At 41.6% G+C, this 23,062-nt stretch overlaps 1 protein-coding gene across 1 annotated transcript in view; it reads left to right on the top strand.

Annotated features, from left to right (window-relative positions):
• Positions 1 to 932: 932 nt before the first annotated feature.
• Positions 933 to 23,062, top strand: part of ZDHHC2 (zDHHC palmitoyltransferase 2) — a 66,703-nt gene continuing 44,573 nt past the window's right edge. Inside the window, exon 1 of the mRNA XM_087418448.1 lies at positions 933 to 1,252. Coding sequence (XP_087274574.1) covers positions 1,126 to 1,252 — 127 coding nt within the window. The 5' untranslated portion in view covers positions 933 to 1,125. The remainder of the gene's footprint in view (positions 1,253 to 23,062) is intronic.

The following is a 23,062-nucleotide window of genomic DNA, read 5'->3' as shown; positions in this document are numbered from 1 at the left end:
GGGAATGGTTACTCTTATAATCACTAAAGAACATAACAAGAGTTCAAATTCTCCTAGCAAATATTTTGTGTCCCTAACTCCGGTGGTCTCTGGATTCACATCCAAAAGTGCTCTTCCTCACTCCACAGTCCCGTTCCCCGCCAGGAGACGGCTCCGCACCCCCTCTTAGTGGTGCACCCCCGCCGCCCCCCAAAAGAGCCAGGTAGTCAAGTCGGCCTCCTCGCCCCAACCCGCGCGTCCCGCAGGTCTGGAGGAGCAGCCGCGCCCCGCTGCGCTCCCCGTGTTTACCGCACCTACAAGTTGCAGCGAGAATTTTCCAAGCGCGAGGCAGGGACATCGGCCTCAGCGCGTAAAGACCTTCTAGGGGCGCATTCACCGGCGTTGGGGAATCTGCCTACTGGCCTCGGCGGGTGCGGGGTCCGGTCTCCGCGGCCAGCCCCGGGCTGCTCGGGCCCCCTGCCCGCCCCCCCGGCGTCCCTGCGCACAGGGGTCCGACCCAGCCCCCCAACTGCCCCGAGGCGCCGCGCCGCCGGGGGGCCGCCGCGCCCCCACCCGACTCCCCGACTCCCAGAGCGAGCGCCGCCGATCTGCCTCGCGGACCCGCCTCCTCCGGTTGACCCCGGAGCCAGGGTCCAACGGGGAGGCGGAAGGGCCAAGGTGGGCACCTGCACTCCCCCCGTGGGGTGCCCAGCGGCGAGGGCGCGGGGTCGGGCAGGGCCGGGGCAGCGGGGACCAGCTGAAGTGCCCGCAAAGGCCGCCCGAGGGCGCAGCGGCCGCGCCGGGGGAGGCGGCCAGGGGGGACGGGCGGAGGCGGGGCGGAGGCTCCCGCCTCCTCCTCTCCATCCCCCTCGCCGTCCTCCTCCTGCTCCTCGCCCTCCTCTGCGTCCTCCCCTCCTCGCCCCCCGCTCGCCGCCGCCGCCTGCGCCGTGCTGGGGAGCCGGGAGTCCGCGGCGCCGGCTCGGGGCTGCGGGATGGGGAGTTAGCGCCACGGCGGCGGCAGTGGCCGCAGCGCAACCGGCCGCCGCCCCAGGGCCCGTCCCGCCGGGGACGCCCGGCCCGCCCCGGAGCCAGGCCCGCGGGCGGCGGCGGCGGCGGCGGAGCTGGGCAGGTGGATGCGGCTGGAAGATGGCGCCCTCGGGCCCGGGCAGCGTCAGGCGGCGGTGCCGGCGGGTGCTCTACTGGGTGCCGGTGGTGTTCATCAGCCTGCTGCTCGGCTGGTCCTACTACGCCTACGCCATCCAGCTGTGCATCGGTGAGTGCGCGCCCCACGCCCGCACCCGGCCCACCCCGCCGGCGCCCCCTCCGCAGCCCAGCCCGGCCGTCCCGGGACGCGGGGCCCCGGCGCGCACAGCCGCGCTCCACCCTCCCCAGCCCGGAGACCCGCTTGCGCCCAGGGCGCTGCCAACTAGCTGCATCCCCGCTGCCGACAGCAGCCTCCGGGCAGCCCCCTGGCACTCGCACCGCCCTTGCCTCCCCCGCACAACTCTCCGGTCCCGGTGTCACCTCCACCCCGACTCACACTCAGCCGAGACACCCCCTCCGCCTGCCGCTAGCCACCGCCACACCAGCCACACCCCCTCCCTCGGCAGGACGGGCCCCGGGAGAGCTGTGGGCTCCGCTGCCGGCAGCCTCTGCGGGGAAGGGAGGCCCGGGGAGGCTGCGCCGGAGGCTGGAGGGCTCCGAGCTGGGCCCAGGCTCCGAGCTGCGCCAGACCCGCGCGGGGCATGGTGGCCTCGGCCTCGGGTGGCGAGCTATCCCTTTCTAGCCGTGCTTAATCTACTTTTTAAAATTTGTGACAGTCCTCAGGGGCGTTTTTGGTGCTTTTATGGTTTGGGGATTGTCAGTTGGACACTTTCTAGCTAAAAGGAGGTGGAGGGGAGTGCGCTACTAGAAAGTAGTTTGGAAGACTTGTGCAGTACGCAAGACCGTCATTTAGATGTTAGAATAATAGAAGAAAAAACAAAAGTGACCATGCGAGGTTATTTCATCCAGAGAGCCAAGTGGCTCAAGTCCGAGTTTTAGGCTCCTGAATTGGTGGGTACGGTGCTTTCAAAGCTGAAGAGAGAAAGAAAAAAAAATTGATTATGCACAATTAGGGAATATAATTATGTCCCTTAATGTAAGCCGGCTTCTGCCTTCAGAGGTTTTGTGAAAGCTGATCTGTGTTATCAGAAAAGGTATCGAAACAGAGGATGACCTTTCTGCCAGTGCCTGGTGAGTGCTTTTTGCGTTTGTTGTTCCACTTGAGATAGAATCTGCGTTTATACCCTACGGAGAACTAGCCTTGGGTGGGCCAGGAGAAAGGTTAGATAGTGGCCTGTTTGGTTGAACCTTCTCAACTTAAGCATTTTCAAAGCTTCACGATTCAGACATAGAATCTTGTCTGAAGCCATCATACCTCAAAATGTTGCCCCTTGTGAGAAATAGCAGGTGTCAGAATAATACACCAAAATAATTACTGACATAACTTTTGAGAGAATTGAGACTAACTTCCCAGTTCATATAGTTCTTAGATTTGATATTATTCTTTTGGTTACTGAATTTAGAAACGATATTTCAGTACAAAAAAAAGTCCATCTGTTTTTTAGAAAAGGATTGGGTTGTACTGAAATCAAGACAGTGCATCTAAATGTGTGATATTAAAGTCATCTAAAATGTATGGGAAGAAAGTTTTCAGGAACGTTGTAATTTTTATATTAACTGTTAATATTAAAATAGCTTGCCTTATTGAGACATACTGTATATGTTACATAACTGTTAGAAACCTTGGTTGTACTTCATTCTTTTGCCCTCTTAAAAACAGTGGACAGTTTCAATTAATGTAACTGGTACAAAAGAGGAAAGTACCAGAAGGCCTTGATTATCAAAACAGGCAGCTTATTCTCCTGTATTATCACATTTAGCTAAGAAGCTTAGCCTGATATGCTGTCTCATGTCCGTCAGGAGGAAGCATATGAAGGCAGGGAGAGCTTTTCTTCCCTTGGAACTTCCTCTGCCTCTGGCTGAGGTGCTACATGAAGGTCTTACTGTATTGGGCAGACAGGTGATGGGGAAGGAACTAAATGGAAAATCACTCTTACATCTGGATCATATTTTTATACATACTTTCTGTAAGTTTAGGATAAATCTAAAGTATCCATGAAATCTACATCACTATTTTAGTAAGTGAAAATTGGACTAAGAGGGAGAATGCCTCTTTTTAAACTGCCTAAGTGACATGACCTCTTATTGGTGCTTTACCTGGTGATCGAGAGTGAAATCTTACATCACTTTTTGTCACTGCCTACCTAGGCTGGTACGATGCCCATCACGTTGAAAGCAATCAATAAATGGTCTTGAATAAACAAATGATGCAGAGGCAATATCTCTGAGGTTTTCAGAAAGTAGTTTTTATATTTTTATTGCCATGGAAACAAATAGTAGTTGTATGAAAAGTCTAGATTATAGAGTCTAGAAGACAGAACAAGTTGAAAATGAATTTGATTCTAGAAGCTATGGCAGCTTAGAAGTGGTAAGCTGTAAAAGCTTGGATAGCTTTGGTGGGAAGTTGAAATTAACTGTACAGTTCCTTTATAGGCACTGGGAAAGATGGCGACTAGTATGACAGACACACAAAACCAGCCTCCTCTCCGTTTCACAAACAAAGCAAATAGGAATGCCAACCTTCCTTCCTCACCCCTCCCCCCCACCCCCCAGCATTAACCACATCTCAGACTGCCCTGCCCTTTGTGGATTCTTTTTCTCTTGGAAGTTGCTATTTATAGTCATATTTTCCAAATTTCACGTGTAAAACATTGACCAGGGTTGGGACTAGAGGGTGGGAGTCAGGGGCTAGGAACCGGAGTAGGTAACAAGCAGAATAGAACAAACAAGATGATTTCCCCTGGTCCTTCTTCTACGTCTGCTGTCAGCTGGGGATGACCCTGAATATAAATTACTCTGTGCCCTTTGCTGAATGAACTGCAATTTAGGAGTAGTGCTTATCCTGGTATCCTTGGAAACTGGAGATAATGATTCTCATTACAGTTAGTTCCTATATTTAACAATGTGGATGTGTGTGGCTCTCTAGGCACTTTTTCTGTTAGCATAATGTTTGCTTAGTGTTTGTATTTTATAAAAATAAAATCTCTTTTTGGAATATGTGCATATAAAAAATATTTGGGATCTACATATGTTGTATTAGAGTCAAGCGTTTGGGGGAAGTTTCCTTCCTATTCTACCAAAGAAAAGATAAAATCGGACTGCTAATACTTGTGATCATTCAGAACATGTTTATCTAGTTTGTTTGTTAGCTAGGCTCTATTATTCATGTTTCTTCTCCTCCTCCTTCCTGCCCTCTCCCTCCTATTAATCTCTCCACCCCAGCTTCTTTGTGTCTTATCCGTCTGTGATCTCTTTAATTATTAGTTAGCTCATTTTCCATGGGGTAAGATAAATTCAAAGGGTAAAATTTATAAGGTAGTGCTTTAGGATGCAGAATTAGAGGAAGTAAGGGTGGTCTGCAGCCTCAGGTGTGCTTGGTTCAGTGGACCTACTAGACATGGTTTATATGTTTACAGATCCATTATGGCAGTTACTGTGTTGACTTTGCTTGTTGAAGGAGGTAACTGAGGTTTTCCCTTTTTACGTGCTAACATTTAAAATAGTTTTAACTGTTTTTATACCTATTTATTTTGTTATCATTTGAAATTTACAGAAGAGTTTCAAGAATAGTACACGAAACCTCTGTGTATCCTTGTTTCACCATTCTGGTTTCCGTTTTTCTAAAATGTGTTACTTCCCTGTTCCCTCCTTAGGTAAGTGCTTTGAAACATTTATTATTAAGCTGTGTCCTCATACGGTTCTGAGTTTTCTTATGGCTTTGCTTAAGTCATTTCAAGCAATCGTGAAGATTGAAAAGCTTAGAGATCGTCTAGGCCAACCTCTCTGGCTTTTGTAGATGGAGTTAAATGTTCCAGAGTTGCTACAAGTTCTCTGTCCCTTCTCCGGTTTACCCAGTTAAGGTGTCAGTTGTGACTTCAGCTGCTGTGGTACAAATGTTAAAATGTCTCCCTTTCCCTCCCACCCCCTCACCAAATCTCACTAGCCCAGTGAAGTTGTTTAGCAAGTCTGTTAAACTTTGTTGTTGTTGTTTTTTAATAAGAGTTAACACAGCTCTGAGAGTGAGCCAACAGCCTTCACACAATGATTTCAGAGTTTTAGAAGGGTTTATAGTTTGGGCCAGATAGTAAACATTTTTGGCTTTGTAGGCAATATCGTCTCTGTTACAACTACTCAACTCTGCTGTTGTGGCACAAAAAAGGCCTTAGACAATACTTTAACAAACGGATGTGACTATGTTCCAATAAAACTTTATTTACAAAAATAGTTGGCAGGCCAGACTTGGCTCTTGGGCAATAGTTTGATGACACTTGGAGTATGTTAGAAGTTAGACTTATTAGAATATTGAGGTTTTACACTTTTGCAGTCTTTATTAATAAACATCTCTCAGAAGTGATTGCACCTCTTATATTTCACAGTGATTACTGAACTTGTTCAAGAATTAAATGGTTAATCTACATACTTAGGGATCAATTTGGGAGATATACAGTCACGTTTTCCTTCTTTTAAACAAACAAATATCCTTAAGGATAAAATACATAAAACCTCACACTTGGTTTTAACCTGTGATCTACTGGGCCATTACAAGCTCAAGGATGGAGACTGAATGGGGCTCTAAGTCGCCTTCTATCATGAAATGAATTTGAGCCACACAAAGAAACGTGTTCTTGTTATTGGTAAACTATCATTTAAAAAATTATGCAGTACGTTAAAGCTTTTTTAGAAAAAACTACAGACAGATGATCTTGGGAATATAAATGTTACTATCTATAGTTATTAAAATAGTTTTAAATGACATAGAAGGCACATCCATAGAAAACTGATGCAAATTAAACATTTAATGCCTAAATCACTTAGAAATTATATCTTGTTGACAGTAATAATGTAAAATATATTAGTTCTGTGATTTTTCTTGATATTATCAAATATTTTGAAGATTTTAAATTATCTGACTAGAGGGATAAAAACTCAACATTTCTTCAAATCTAAAATTCAATTGTATAAAATACAGTATGCTCCAAATTCTTGATCTGTGCTGCCATTTGCCTTTAATATAAATGGTTCCTGGGAAAGTAGGAGAAAAAGAAGACTCTGCTTAATGCTCTCTTGGTTCCATTGAGTGAGTCAGAGAATTCTTTTTCTTTTGATGTATTGGACGATGCAGCATATTACGTCCTATTAGAGATAACAAATGTAAAGCAATTCTCACAGTGCGTAGCATGTAGTGGTGTTCAGTTATTGTTGAATGAATTGATCTCTTTGTGATGTTTAAGTCTTATTCAATCCATTTTTAATATGAAACCATGCAATCGTATCATGTAAATAAGTGAGAGAACAGGATTCAGCAGTCAAAACTCAATTTAAGGTTTCTTGTAGAAAGTTTGCTTTCAATTGCTTACTGAGAATGTCATCCATGCCATTAAATTAAATACTTGCTCGTGTGTTTCCAGTAATTAAACAGAAGCTGAAAGGATGGTTTCTTAAATCAAGATAACTAATTGTCTCTAGAGAAGGTGCATTGCCACAAGGTTAGAAAGAGGTCACTTTCAGAAGGTTTGAGTAGGGTTCATTCAAAAGCATTTATTGACCCCTGTTATGTGCCAGGCATTTCCCCCACAGAGATGCCTTAGATGAGAACTTAAAAGAGATCTTTTTCTAATAGCTAAGAAAAAAATGTCTCTGGAAAAAACCCAAAACAAACCCTGAAGCCTTCTGTCTGGCTTGGGCATGAGGAGACGGTTGTTACCTTTCAGAATACCACTCCAGAGTGGCAGAAAAGCGGAAATGGAAAATGAAACACCTCGCTCCTAGGAGCCCGAGAATTGGTTGCTGGACCAATGTAAAAGAATAATCAATAAAGCAGGTAGAAAGAGTTGATGGAGAGCACTTCAGTAGTAATGAATTTCTAATTATGTTGTAAATCTTACCACGTACAAATATCTCAGAGTAAGACTATGACCGGCAATTTTTGCCCCTGCTACAAACTAGATGGCTGTTTCAGTTCCCTCATTTCTTACCTGATGCTTGGGCAAATTTTACTCTGCTCCCAGCTCAGGGCCTGTGACTTGATAGGTGAAACTGAGGAGGCAGAGAACTTCCTGAATACAACTCATTGAATCCATGGAAAGACTGGAGAAGCCAGCTTAGAAAATGGGCAGAAACCAAGAGAAGGTAGATGAAGCAGAGCTGACATTATGCTAGAGGAATGGCCTTTGGAAGGAGCTGCTGCCCTGGTGGCTGGCCAGCACAGAGCCTGGAGCCACCGCTGTTCACTATGACTTTGGAAAGATGGTTCCAGGAGCATCAGCTGGCTGAGCTGAGGTTGCAGCGCCCACGTCCCAGGCAACAGGGTTCAGCAAGAGCCAGCGTTTGATCTTTTTGGCTTCCGTGGCAGGAAGAAGTGCCAGGAAGACACACACACGAAAAAAAGACAAATATTTCAGAGATTAGTATGGACGAGGAGTTCGCAATGAGAAGCTTCTCATTGATTTTTGTTTGTTTTTATTTTTCATCTTGATGGAAAATTTGTGGTTTTTCTGCTGAGAAAAATGGAACCATGACTTAGAGTTTATAATTTATACTGCTGATTTCACTTCAACGGTTGTAACACATCTCTCAGCCTCCTTTCTCTAGGAAGTGGTGAGTTCATGGGTCCCGTGAGGCTGCAGCACTGTTTATGATGACTGTAGAAACACTATCTCGTCTGACTTGCAGAATGATAGATTAGAACATGGCCTAGATCCTTAATGCTCTCTTTTGGGAAAACAGTTTTCCAAAGATCACTTAGAAAGACAGTCTTAATATTATGTGGATTCCTATGATTTTTATATTACCATTTAGATATACCACAGAGAATTAATAATAAAAGTATAACATAATTGAATTAATTTCTTTAATAGTCCATTAGAAAATTGTTGAAATTTTTTTTCTAATTCCTTTATGGGTAATTTTATTATAATATCTTAATTGTCATCTCAGTCACATGCTGCAAGTGGAAGGGGGTGGAATTTGCAGGGCAGGGGGAGGGGTGAGGGCAGCAGGGAGGAGGTAGATGACCTGATTTTTTTTTTTTTTTAATAATTTTATTTATTTATTTTTCCCCCCATAGCCCCAGTAGATAGTTGTATGTCATAGCTGCACATCCTTCTAGCTGCTGTATGTGGGACGTGGCCTCAGCATGGCCGGAGAAGCGGTGCATCGGTGCGCGCCCGGGTCCGAACCCGGGCCGCCAGCAGCGGAGCGCGCTCACTTAACCGCTAAGCCACGGGGCCGGCCCTGATTTCTTAAGAAGCATATGGTAGATATAAAGTGACAAGGTATGATTGCTTGAAATTTTTCCTTTCAAAATTATATCACATTTTGAGACATTTATTTAGCATTTTTCCTAGTTTGACTTTTCATCAGACTATGACTTTTAAATTCAATTATAACTATTAGTGCCAGAAATGTTACAAAATCCATTTTTATTTGGGAGGCACTCTTGAGCAAAAATATATGCTGCATTTATCATCTTTGCTCTTCTCTGCACTCCAAAATGCATACTCAATGGTAGTTCATTTTAGATGAGTTGTTGATTGCATTTTTAAAATGCAGATGAAGGAGCAGTGCTTTTATAGATGATTGAGTTTTATTTCTTTGCCAGTATGTGTCTGTGGTATCCTGAAATTTCTCCTCATGTGAAATCTAAGTGTAAATGCTTAGCATTCTGGCTATCCTTAAATTAATTTGACTCTTTGGATTTATTCACTAGCATTGCCACCCAAGAGGAGCCGAATGGTCCAGAGGAGGGCATCTACAAAATAAAGGTCAAGCAGTAACAAAAAATCTTTTTTTTACGTCCTTTAAAATCAAATATCCAGAGGCCGGCCCCGTGGCGTAGTGGTTAAGTTCGTGTGCTCCACTTTGGCAGCCCGGGTTTGCGGGTTCGGATCCTGGGCGTGGACCTACACCGTTCGTCAGCCATGCTGTGGTGGCGACCCACATACAAAATAGAGGAAGACTGACACAGATGTTAGCTCAGGTCTAATCTTCCTCAAGCAAAAAGAGGAGGAAGATTGGCAATAGGTTTTAGCTCAGGGTGAATCTTCCTCAGCAAAAAAATAAAATATCCAAAGAGTACAATAGTTTAAGATAGTTTGTCTGTCTTCTTGGTCATCTTATAATAGATATAATCCTTGTAAAAAGCAGTTCATGTATTTCTAAGAACTTTATAGACTTATTTGATTATAATTCAGTGAAATTTGGAAGACCAGAATGCTTTGTCATGGTTGTTTTCTCATATATGGATAAAATTAAGTTTCTGTCTCCCTACTTTTTGCATTATGTGAAAAACAGATTTTCACGGTATTGGAAGGTTATGTTTAGAATGAGGTGTCTTAAAACTCAGCCTGAATTGTGTCTCTGATCCTTTTGGGGACCCAAGGACCTCAAAGAGGTATGTTAGCTGAATCTGAAGGGTGGCTTTTCACCAGATGTGTAGGGATGTGAGAGATGGTGTGTGACTTAAAAGTACAGTCTCTGTAATATACGTATAATTTACACAGGGAATACTGCAGTGGGAAAAACAGCCTCCTCCAGAATAGCTGATGTTGAGCCGTAATGAGCAACACCTGATACCATTTACAGAGAAAGAAAAAGATTTCAGTTATGAACCTCAAACTGAAAGTCATAAGCCTGTGCCAAACTGCAAGGGACTAATTTGTGATCAAGTCCATGTGATGTGTTTTAGGAACAAAGGCAGTAAGGGATTTATGTACTTAACTATGACTAGTGATTATCCAGGGCATTTCTAGGGAGGTCAGTTAATGTGAAAGGATGAAGGGCAGAGACCAATTTGACTTAATTGGTTTTAATTATAGCATATTTTTAATGAAATGCAGCTTATTCCAGGACTAGGACGTACTAAAAACTAAGATATATAGAACTGAGAGCTGTATGTCAGTTGGAGGGGGGTAGAGAGTGGTGATTTGTTATAGGCCCCCATAGACTTGCATTCTAACCAATAAATACAAAATCCAAGAATTTGGATTTTGAAATGGACGGAAAAGAAATGGATTTCATTTTCATTGGAAAATGAAAGTATTTCAACCATCTATAATTTATTGAATACCCTTTTAATTTCTTCATTCATTCAAAAATGTTTATTAACTGCTCTTAGAATTTACATTCTAGTTGGGGGGTGGGGAGAACAAGTAAGAAGCATAAGTAATTGGCTTATATGATTTGTTAGAGGGTCATAAGTGTAATGACAAAAAGCAAGGCAAGAAGGATTGGGAATGCCAGTGGAAGGTTTAACTTTTGAATATGATGGAGGGGGGAGGGGGGTCGTGAAATTTAAGCAATGACCTGAAGATGCTGAGGGATTTAACCATGCTGGGATTGGGAGGAGATGCATCTGAGGCAGAGGAAATGGTCAGTATAAAAGCCCTGAGGCAGGAGTGTGTGAGTCTGTTAGAGGAGGAACATGGAGATGGTTTTAGCTGGAGTGGAGTGAGCAGAGGAAAGGGAAGTAAATGATAAGGTCAGAGGTGACAAGGAAAAGGTACTGATTATATAGGGCCTCATAGGCCATTGTGAGGATTGGGGCTTTACTTGGAGTGAAATGACGATCCACCACAGGGTGTTGAGTAGCATGATAACATGCTATGACTTATGTTTATAGAGATCATTCTGGCTGCTGTGTAATCTCGGCTACTTCATCAATCCAGGTGAGAAATGATGGTGTGTCACAGCATGGTGAGGGTAGTGGAAATGGTGAGAGGTGGTCAGATTCTGGATGTATTTATAAAGTAGAGGCTGTCAACCTACAAAAACAGAAACCAGTTTAAGCAGCAAGGAGTTTATTTGGGATCAAAGAATTGCAATTCGGGGAGCACAGATTGAGGTAGAAACCCAAATAGTGTCCCTGTTACAGGAAAGGGGCTTCGAGTTTTTATGAGGAAAAGGTAGGAAGATGAGGTAAATTGTATTATAGAAGAGTTCATTGGTGCTAGATGAGGTAAGGCTGGGTGTGTACTTCATAGACTGGCTTGAGATTCCGTCATCAGGCAAAAGGCTAGAGTTGTCCTTCCTTGATTGGTTAGCGATTTGGTCACCAGCAAAGTCCAGTTTCATCAGTTCTTACAAACAAGATGGTCTTGTCCTTACTGACTTCTTGGAATGTTGGCGGTTTGGTCCAGTTTGGAAGATAAAGAAAACAAGACATGCAAGGCAATTCCTCTGAAATGGTTGCTCCGGCTCTATTTTAATATGTCTCCACTCATGTCATCTTCCACAAGACAACAGAATTTCCTGACAGACGTATGTGAGTTGTGAAAGAAAGAAGTCAAAATGATTCCAATGTTTTGGCCTGAACAACTGGACGCATAGAGATCAACTGAGATGCAGAAGGCTGTAGGGAGAACAATATCCAAGGATATCCAAGACCCTTGAAGTCTTGGAGTTTAGATTCACAATTTCATCTATTTCCTATTGACTGGAAAGGTCAAGGAGGAGTGGGATTTGTCATTTTGCCTAGGCATTCATTTGAATCCGAGGCACTGAGAGTCCGGGAAGACTCATGAATGAGCCACTTCAGGAAAATGCCTAGCTAGACATCTACATCTCAACAAAGCTTTGTTTTTCTCTACTTATCACTTCTGGGGTTACTTTCCTGAAAAGATAAAACAACAGCAAAAACTCTTCATTGTGGAAATAACCAGAAGTGAGAAAGAAAATTTTAGCTAAAGTTGAATATTGCCTTAATTTGTGGTTTGAGAATAGGCTCTGAGCAAGCAATTTTTTATTTTTTATCATGGTAAAATAGACATAACATAAAAATTTACCATTTTTAGGTGTACAGCTCAGTGACATTAATACATTCACATTGCTCTGCAACCCTCATCACCGTCCATCTCAGCGGTTTTTTATCTTCCCCAACTGATACTCCATATTCATTAAACAATAACTCCCCATTCTCCCCTTCCCATAGACCTCCACAACCACCATTCTACTTTCTATCTCTGTGAATTTGACTATTCTAGGTGCTTCTTATAAGTGGAATCATATATTTGTCCTTTTGTGTCTACTTATTTGACTTAAGCATAATGTCTTCAAGGTTCATCCATGCTGCAGCATGTGTCAGAATTTCATTCCTCTTTAAGACTGAATAAGATTCTATTGTGTGTATATACCGAATTTTGTTTATCCATTCTTTGGTTGATGAACGTTTGGGTTGTTTCTACCTTTCGGCTATTGTGGATAATGCTGCTATGAGCGTTGATGTACAAGTATCTATTTGAGGCCCTGTTTTCACTTCTTTTGGGTACATACCCAGAAGTGGAGTTGCTGGATCATATGGTAATTCTGTGTTCTGTTTTTTGAGGACAGCCATGCTGTTTTCCTGGAGCAGGTGATTTCTGATGGAAGTATGATTCCAGAGAATCCTTTATACATCCTTGGAAACATGTCCAAATTTGAAGGTCTCTAGAGATCTCCATGATGTCTGTATCAATGTCACTGCAGCAATTTTTAACTACCTTGTCCTTTCATTGTGCAGCAGGAAAGTTGGTGGTCAGGGAATTGTGAATAATCGCATTTTACCCGTGCGGCAGCCTCCATTATTGGGGAGTGTGTCCTTCATGAGAACACTGGCCATCGGGTGTGCCCAGGGCAGAAAAGTTGAGAGCTGCTGGCTCACTGTACATACATAGTCTAAAATTCAACAACAGTTTTTGAGTAACCAGAGCACTAATGCTAACTGGTAGAAATTTTATCTTTTTAAAGAGCAACATGTTAGCAAGTACAAATGGTACACACACTGGGTAAAAAAGAGCTGGTGGGGAGGAGTGGGGGAAACATACCTGTTTCTGCGGATGCATCAGTAACCCGTGGTGTCAATCACGAACCAGATCCTTATCCGCAGCACAGGGGCTGAACACGATTCACGAATGAATAGCAAGGTATTTGTATTGCCTGAGGATCTAGAGTAAGCGAAAATGGTTTTAGGAACAGAGAGCAAAGATTAGTACATATAATTGGGGGAGAGATCTCGGCAGGAAATATGAGATGCAGTTTACACGCTGAGGAAGAGACTCAGTCCAAATATTGATGACTATCTTATTCAATTCTGTACACAATGTCTTACAACTTCCCATTTACATTAATGAATACGTCTAGCATATAATTAGTGGTATTTGTATAATATTACACTATTATAATATACTGTGTCTTATAGCAGTGGTAGTGCAAATCTTTCATCTGTGGTTGCCAGTGTATGATTATATCAAATTTGCTTTGGCTGCAGCTGAATATACATACTATTACTGCAATTACTGTCAGGTAGACTGAGCTAGAGCTGTAGGTAAATGCAGCGTAGGGCAAGGGGATTATCTGCTGCAGGTAAGAAGGGAAAGGCATACTGTAACTCAAGCTGAGATCAAAGAAAGATTGTGCGTGCAAGAAGTTTACTTCGTGACTGTATGACAGTGAAGTTACAAAAGAAAACAGTGCTTCCCAGTGACCCAGTACTGAAGGGTGAGCCAGTGAATAGCTCTATACTCTTCCTTGTGTGTGTTATTAGATATTGTGACCCAGCACTATACTGCAATAATTATTGCTGGTGCTACTGTTGTTTTAAATCTTATGATTCATAACCAAAACAGCATGGTACTGGCACAAAAACAGACACACAGATCAATGGAATAGAATCGAAAGCCCAGAAATAAACCCACACATCTATGGACAGCTAATCTTTGACAAAGGAGCCAAGAACATACAATGGGGAAAAGAAAGTCTCTTCAACAAATGGTGTTGGGAAAACTGGATAGCCATATGCAGAAAAATGAAAGTAGACTCTTACCTTACACCATACACAAAAATTAACTCCAAATGGATTAAAGACTTGAATGTAAGACCTGAAACTGTGAAAGTTCTAGAAGAAAACATAGGCAGTACGCTCTTCGACATCAGTCTTAGCAACATCTTTTCAAACACCACATCTGACCGGGCAAGAGAAACAATAGAAAAAATAAACAAATGGGACTACATCAAACTAAAAAGCTTCTGCACAGCAAAGGAAACCATCAACAAAACGAAAAGACAACCTAACAATTGGGAGAAGATATTTGCAAACCATACATCTGATAAGGGCTTAATCTCCAAAATATATAAAGAACTCATGCATCTCAACAACAAAAACTACCAACCCAATTAAAAATGGGCAAAAGACCTGAACAGACATTTCTCCAAAGAAGATATACAGATGGCCAACAGACACATGAAAAGATGTTCAAAATCACTAACTATCAGGGAAATGCAAATCAAAACTACAATGAGATATCACCTCACGCCCGTCAGAATGGCTATAATTAACAAGACAGGAAACAACATGTGTTGGAGAGGTTGTGGAGAGAAGGGAACTCTCATACACTGCTGGTGGGAGTGCAAACTGGTGCAGCCACTATGGAAAACAGTATGGAGATTCCTCAAAAAAGCAAGGATAGAACTACCATATGATCCAGCTATTCCACTGTTGGGTATTTATCCAAAGAACTTGAAAACACCAATTTGCAAAGGTACATGCCACCCTGTGTTCATTGCAGCCTTATTCACGATAGCCAAGACTTGGAAGCAACCTAAGTGCCCATCAAGGGACGAATGGATAAAAAAGCTGTGGTATATATACACAATGGAATACTACTCAGCCATAAGAAACGATGAAATCCAGCCATTTGTGACAACATGGATGGACATTGAGGGCATGATGCAAAGTGAAATAAGTCAGAGGGAGAAGGTCAAATACCGTATGATTTCCTTCATTAAGTAGTAGATAATAACAACAATAAACAAACACATAGGGACAGAGATTGGATTGGTGGTTACCAGAGGGGAAGGGGGGAGGGAGGAGGGTGAAAGGGATAATTCAGTACATGTGTGTGGTGATGGGTTGTAATTAGTATTTTGGTGGTGAACATGATGTAATCTATGCAGAAATAGAAGCACAATGATGTACACCTGAAATTTTTACAATGTTATAAACCAATGTTACTGCTAAAAAAAAAAAAAAAAAAAAATGGTTAAGGTGGTAAATTGTATATTATGTGTATTTTACCACAATAAAAAAATTGAAAAAAAAAAAAAAAAAAATCTTATGATTCATCCCTTCAAGGGTGCCACTGTAAATTCTATTGCAGTGAGCGTCATAAACACAAAGGCTGGAATTATGGCTTTATACAGTTCCTTTTTCTGGAATGCTACATAAGTGTCAAATAATTTACATGAAACTAGAAATACTGGTTTAATTTTCAAATGTGTTATCTGTGCTCAGTTATATGTACTCTGGTCATATAGTACTCAACGTGTGGCTGCTAATCGTGGGAAGTAGTTTTAGAAGATTGTTTCTTTGGAGAAGCAAACAAGAAGCATTAGTTTTTCTCCTTAATAAATCAGACAGCTATTGTCTGGTAGTGGGAAAAAAGTACTCTCAGTATAATTCTGAGTATACCAGGTAATAAGAGATTGATATAATGACAAATAAAAAAACACACTGCAAAAATTGTTTCTATCTGATCTTATATATTTTTTAAATGCTGAAATAACCAAAATACAAGTGGGATATTTGCTTGCTACCAATAAATAAATGCATGTATACATATATGAGAAAAATGGGCAAGATAATCATTAAGGCCCTTCCACTTCTAAAATTTTGTTTCTGACCAGTAAGGGGAATGTTCTCAGTATCTAAAACCCCTACCTGATCTTCCCCCTGATAGTAGACAACCATTATGTGGAAACCAGGTAGGACTTTGCGGAGGGTGTAGTGTCCACCACAGACTTGCATGGTTCAGAAGAGTCAATCATGCTTCTCAGGCCTAACCCAAAGAGGAGCATCTGGAACTGGAAAGAAAGGGAGCGGAGTCAAAAAGATCCAGGCATTGTAGGAACTTGAGTTGTAACCGTATGTGGAAGAGGAGGACCCATACATCTCTATAAACAGGATGAGTAAACTCACCTGCTCTGAAATCTGCACAACTTGCTGGCACTGGGAATCTTTTCTATTTTAATTTGAGACAGAGGGATTAGAGGATTCCATTGAGTAAGCTTTGAAATGAGGACACTAAGAGCAAGGGACAGCCCTGAGATCAGATATCCTTATTTAACTGCATTGGTCAATAGGTCAGTGATTCAGGAATGGTCTTGCCCTTTGCTAAAGGGAAAGTGGCAGTGAGTTTTTCAGGGCTATACTCATGAGACAACATCTTCATTCCCCTTTCAAAACCAGTAAATTGAAAGACCTACACATCCCTAATGATTAAGTACAAAGAGTCAGTGAGTGTGTTCCCAGTCTTCAGTTGGAAAAGTCAGATTTTACACTGTCTATTTCTGTAGAGTAGATCTACTTAGATATTTCAAGCAAAGACTTGGTCAAGTTGCTAATGGAATATTGAGAGAGAGAGATAAACACTTCTAACTTGGAAGGTTTTCATAACTGTGAGAATTACAAATTTCTATTCCAAGACAGATTTGTGTTCCATCTCTCTTCTTTGTCAGGCTCTACAAGTTAGGGATGTGCCTTAGGAGTGTGTCTGGGCGGTACTGACCTAAAGAATTATCCTTCTTTCCCTGTACTGCTGAGGAGGGCAGTCAGGAAACCCCTGTCCCATCTCCTAACCTTCTTCCCTGTATCACCATCTCACTCTTGTCCTGGGAACCCAGAGCTGTATTCCTTCTGCAGTTCTTGAACTGAGAGCTGAGGAAAGCCCAGCTCCAAGTACTACCCTGAAATAGGACCAAATATTTGAATTATTTGTGCCCAAAATGTGTAAAATGATCTGCATCCAGATTATGTTTAAGTTGATTGGTGGAGGAGGGTGACAAAAAGAGGACATTTTACACCCCTGCTCTCCAGAGCATCCCTAACCAGAAGTAACAGGTAGTGACATGAGTATTAAACACAGACAGGCCAGGATGTGAGAGCAACCCAAGAAGGAACGTCTACCGAGGACAAAGAAGCCCAGAGAGGTGCACAGTCAGGAGGTCCCGGGTGTCACAGATCCTGGCAGGCCGTGCGGAATCCTTGAAAGAGTTTTGGAGTCAGGCAGACTTATATTTAGATCCTAGCTCTGTATATTATGACTTGACTGACATTAAAAAAGTTATTTTACCTCTGTGAGACTATATTCCGAACTTTTGAAATTATGATGATACCTACCTCACAGATTGTTCTAAGGTTAAATGAGATAAATGTTAAAAAATTTAGCACAGTCCCTGGCAGGTAGTAAACATTCAACAAATGCTCCCTTCCTTTAGTTCATTCTCACCCCTCGTCATCTGGCTGCTACCCCGCACCAGCCACTGATGTCCTCTCCCCCCATCCAGCCTTCACCCCCCTCAAGCTGCAGTCTTATTTCGGAGAGTGTTATGGGCTGAATTGTGTCTCCCCCAAATTTATACGTTGAAATCCTAACCTGCAGGACTTCAGAATGTGACTGTATTTGGAGATAAGGTCTTTAAAGAGGTAATTAAGTTAAAATGAGGTCATTAGAGTGGACCCTAATCCAGTATGGCTGGTGTCCCTAAAGAAGAGGAAAGTTGGATGTAAAGATGTACAGAGAGAAAACTATGTGAAGATACGGGGAGAGGATGGTCATCTACAAGCCAAGGAGAGAGGCCTCAGAAGAAACCAATCCTGCTGACACCTTGATCTCAGACTTCTAACCTCCGGAACTGTGAGGGGAGGAACTAATACAGGGGTCATCACTGAAGCCCTGCAGTGGGATGGATGCTGCTCTCCTAGCTCAGCACGTAGGGGAAGAGAATGAGAGCAGCCCCTTGTTTACTGCGGTGGAAGGGAGGTGAGTTTGGATGTTGCAAACTCAAAAGGCTTCTGTTAACACAAAGTAGCTAATTTTTGTAATATTGTTAATTTACAATTTTGCAATAATATTGTTTCCAGTGCCTTATGCATTAGAATGGCTTTTGATGGTTAATATGGAGAGCTAACCACTCAGGTAACAAATGACTTGCCTAACCTTTTGGACCATAGCCAATTCTTAAGTAAGAGACTTCCTGTACGTTGGTTTATCTTGTCTGACTTACTGTTGTTTGTTTTTGTCTTTGATGTTATTTCGTACCATGCTTCAGGAAAAGATCTCCAATAATCCCTCGACCATTTTCCATGGTTGTTTGGTACTTTCTAGCACATAGTTTAGATCAGTATAGTTTGTTAGATATAAATTCTGGGTTAGAGGCAGGAGGAAAGCATCAAACCACCTGGGAAATCCTACTTTCCCCCAGATTCCACAGCTCCTCCACTCCTCATATTGAGATTCTGATGCATGTCAGGCCCTATCAGAATCTGGACAGGCCATGGTGGGGTATGGGTGGAGTGGATTTGAGAGGAAAAGAGCTCTGCGAGGGGTAGGGAAAAAAAAATGCAGTTTAAAAATTCACTGGTTTAGCGGCTGGCCTTGTGGCCTAGTGGTTAAGTTCAGCACACTCCGCTTCAACAGCCTGGGTTCGGTTCCCAGGCATGGACCTCCACCACTCGTCAGCCACCATGCTGTGGCGGCGACCCACATACAAAATACAGGAAGATCGGCACAGATGTTAGCTCAGGGGAATCTTCCTCAGCAAAAAAAATTCACTGGTTTAGTGCTTTCTCATTATGTTAATTTGCCCACATTGTAATTCACCTGCATTTTTCTGCTTATTCACACTCAAAAGGTCTTCCAGCAATTTATTCCCACCAACTAGGCATTTCACTCTCCAGAAAATTGTAGAACTCCTGCAAGCTAAAAATACACAGTGTACTTCTGTCCCCAGATTGTTTATAAAACTGTTAACTCTAAACTTTGGGGAACTCCTGCTCTTAACATGTCACTGTTTAGTGATGTAGTTATGCCCCATATTCAACTAACATTTACCGAGCCCCTGATAAGTGCTGGGTTCCATCCTAGGTGCTTTTACTTACATTACCTAGTTTAATTCTCAAAACAGCCCAATGAGATCAATGTTGAGATAAGGCTAAGTAACCTGGCCAAGATAAAACATCAGACAGGGGGCAGAGCCAGATTCAAACCTCAGTGAGGGACATGAAAAAGAAACAAATAAAAATAATTACAGATTGTGCTGAGTGCCAAGAAAGAAACAGTATATTGTGATAATGATTGCGGGGGTGAACTAGACAGGAGGGCCTCTGTGAGAAACTGACATGTAAATTGCCACCTGAAGGATGATCCAGAGGGAGCCACGTGAAGAGCTTTTCAGACAGGGTAGAGACACTAAGGTTTAGTGTGTTCTAGAAACAGTCAGGTCAGCCTATTTGCAGCTTAGTAAGCAAGAGGATGAGTGATGTAAAGCAATCTTGGAGAGTTAAGTAGGAGCCAGATCATGTTCCACCACTGAGGCCTGAATAAGGAGACTTGTAAATTCAGTGAAAAGCCATAGAAGAGGTTTTAGTGAGATGAAATCCTCAATTTACATTTTAAAAGAGATCATGGTTTTCTTATTGCAAAATATGTTTTTAAGGGACTGTGTAGGGATCCAGTGAGGAATGTAGATTGCCTGGCACAGTGCTTGTGGTTAGGACTATTAGGAATGTCAGATCTGGCTTTTATGGTGACTGAGAAGCCCGAATTGGAAACTATGTGTTTGGGGTCCAAGTTCTGTGCTGTGAAGCTTTAGCCTTACTCTGTTTCTATTCTGAAGCTACTTATCTGTCCTTGACAGAATAATTCTTACAAACCCACTGATAAATTTATTTGTAGAGTGACTTTTGCCCTAGCTTTTTAAAAGTCAGTAATTTTGTTGGAATACATCAGAATAGGACTGAAGATAATTTTAGAGCCAGAGGAACCTTCAAGATAAAGTGCAAATTTTTGTTTAAACAATAAAATTGTAGCCCAGACCTGCTGAATGTCACGATTGAGGTCACACATATTGGGAGGACTGGACTAGAGTCCCCATCTCCTACCACCCAGTTAAATGCAGGTGCAGAGGATCTAGGGAGGGGACCATGTTAGCATGTTTAAGAATCAAGCAGCCCAGAGTAGCTGAAGCATCCTGCACAAGAAGGGGAGTGGCATGAGATGAGGTTAGTGAGCAAGTCAGGGATGGCAGTTACCAATAAAATTAGAAGGACATATGAGGGTTACAAAGGAAAACAAAGTTTGATAAAGACTTAAAAATGTAAGTAGATCTGTTGTAAAGGATATAAATTCAAAAACATTTATTAGGAAGAAAAGGACACAGTTGGAATTCAACTGGAACTATCAATGTGAATAGTATATTTTTCTTAGGTTGGTCGTTAAAATGGTCTAGCAGCAATGCCACCAGTATTCCTGGGAATGATTTGTAGTGTATCCTCCTCCTGTCCAAATTTCTATCTCTAATACCTTGAAAATGAGCTGGAGCTACTTGAAAAGTAGCTGAAAGGGTGAAGGATCCTGCATCAACTGGTTCCCACTGGCCAATTTAGTTAACGAATTCACTGTCAGTTCCACAGAATATTTCAAAAAGAGCGTAATTGATTCTGTTAAAGTAACTTGAGTACCGAGAATTAGTGGTAGGGACAGTGTTGTGACCTTGACAGGAGTGACAGCAGTGGAATATTGGGGAGGAAAGACCAGTTGGAGTTAATTAAGGAAGTAATAGGAAGTTAGGTGGGGTAAAGACAGTGCACTTGGATGAACGTGAAAAAAAGTTTTCCTGTGAAAAGCCCAGAAAAATGGGATGGCAGCTACAGTCCTGAGGTAGCTCTCTGCTGAGGTCAGAGGAGAGATTTTGTTAGGACAGGAGATATTAAAACATGTTTGTCCTGCTACATATTTGTTTTAATCTTCTGAATCTGAGCTACTTCTTTAATGAATTGAAAATGTTTTAATAACTATGTCCTTGTTTTTTCAGTTAGTTTTAACTTCTAACTAAAAAATCTCATAAACTTGAAGCTTTTTGAGCACAAAGATGGAGTCTCATTTACCATTTTATCCTCAATAGTGTAACTACAGTATAGTGAATGTTTTTCAATAAATGAGTTAAAGATAAGCAGGAAAAAAAATAGAACTTGGCTATAAAGTTATTCTTAAGATTCTTTCATTAGAAGCACATCTTTATTTTTGGTATTCTTGATTATCAGACTGCATATTTGGGGCTAAGACGTGTCTGTGTCAGACTGAATTTGGAAATAGCATAGTGCTTTTATTTAGAAAAGTTACTAAGTATATACAATATACGTAAATTATTCCTCCAAAAGAGAGAGTTTGAATTTGAAGACAAGAAAATTCCAATTAAGAAAAATATCACAACAATATACATTTGCAGTGAATGTACCAAAAACCGAAATTGTTCTAGTAACAATTATGTAACTGTTCTTTGCTAATTTAAGGGAGGGAAGTACATTTTTTATCTACTATGAAGGCGTATTTCAGTATCTGAAGTTTTGGATTTTGGATGCACTTATGACTAAAAGTTGAACTAGATTTAAGTTACCAGCAGTTTACTGGGCTGTACTTATCAATAGATACAATTTTTGACAACAGACTCTTAATGTTTAGTGATTAACGTATAATCACTAAGGCCAAGTTTTAAAAAATCAGTTGGTAAAAATATAGGACTGGAATAATCTTTGAGATGATCCCCTGCTTTTAGTCGACTGAATTTAAATCAATCTAGACTGAATCAGCTCTAATATTTTTACAGCTCTCTAGAGAATAAGGTTTGATAGCATTCTTAGCAATCATATGGGTGTATAAATAAACTTAATTTGGATAGGATTATTTGTAGTCAGGTTTTTAGAGTATGACTAAAGATTTTATTATTATTTTCTCTCTAGCAGATACATAAAAATGTCTGTAGTTAATTTGCTAGATATAATTCCAATTTATTAATTTATAATATAAAATAAACTTGGCTTGAGAACTGATAGAAAAGATCAATTTCTTAGTAGAAAATTTCCAGAATAAAACTCAATTATAGATTTAGAGTGTGTTGATTAATTTTTTGTGTCAACTTGGCTAGGCTGTGGTGGCCAGTTGTTTGGTTAAACACCAATCTGGATGTTGCTATGAAGGTATTTTTTATATGTGATTAACATTTAAATCAACAGACTTTAAGTAAAGCAAATTACCCTCCATAATGTTGATGGGCCTAATGCAATCAGTTGAAGGCCTTAATATAAAAGACTGAAGTCCCCTGAAGAAGAAGGAATTCTGCCTTTAGACAGATTTCAGACTTATCAGCCCCACAATCATGTGTGAGTCAATTCCTTAAAATAAATCTCTCTCTCTCTCTCTACACACACCCACCCCCCCCAATGGTTCTGTTTCTCTGGAGAACTCTAGTACACAAGGGTTGGAAAACTTTTTCTATAGAGGGCCAGATAGTAAATCTTTTAGGCTCTGCAGGGCCATACTGTCCCTGTCACAACTATCCAGCTCTGCCATTGAAGCAGAAAAATAGCCATGTAAACAAATGGCTGTGTCTGTGTTCCAATAATTTACAGAATTAAGTTCCAATTATTTACAGAAACAAGTGACTGGCTTTATTTGGACCAAAAGCTGTAGTTTACCAACGCCTGGATTAAATGATTGCAGCAAGAGAGATAAGAGGGGTACACATTTTGTGTGTGTGTGTGTGTGTGGTATACATTTTTAAGGATGTTTATTCAAGCCGGCTTTGGATCAAGAAGCAGTTTGTCATCCTTTTGTGTGTTAGGGGTGATTACTTTGGCTGACAGTCTTGCTCTTCAACTTTGGTTTTACCTGTTTTATTTTTACACAAGAATTTCTTAAAGGTACTACTACAACAAAAAGTAGCGCTCTTATCAAATCTAAACTAATGACTGACCAGCCTGCCTTTTCTCTAACACCCCACTCTGCCTCTTAGAGGAATGATTAATGAGGGAGGAGGGGGTTAGGCAGAAGGGTAGCCAGAAAACAGAACTGGCAACCCAAACTACCAGCCTTGCAGTGTCTGTGACGGTTCC

Source organism: Ceratotherium simum, chromosome 28, assembly GCF_057802395.1.
Source record: "Ceratotherium simum simum isolate JZ-2026a chromosome 28, ASM5780239v1, whole genome shotgun sequence".
NCBI classification, from domain to species: Eukaryota; Metazoa; Chordata; class Mammalia; order Perissodactyla; family Rhinocerotidae; genus Ceratotherium; species Ceratotherium simum.
Note: the sequence above shows the minus strand (reverse complement) of the source record. Positions and strands in the feature narration are given on the sequence as shown.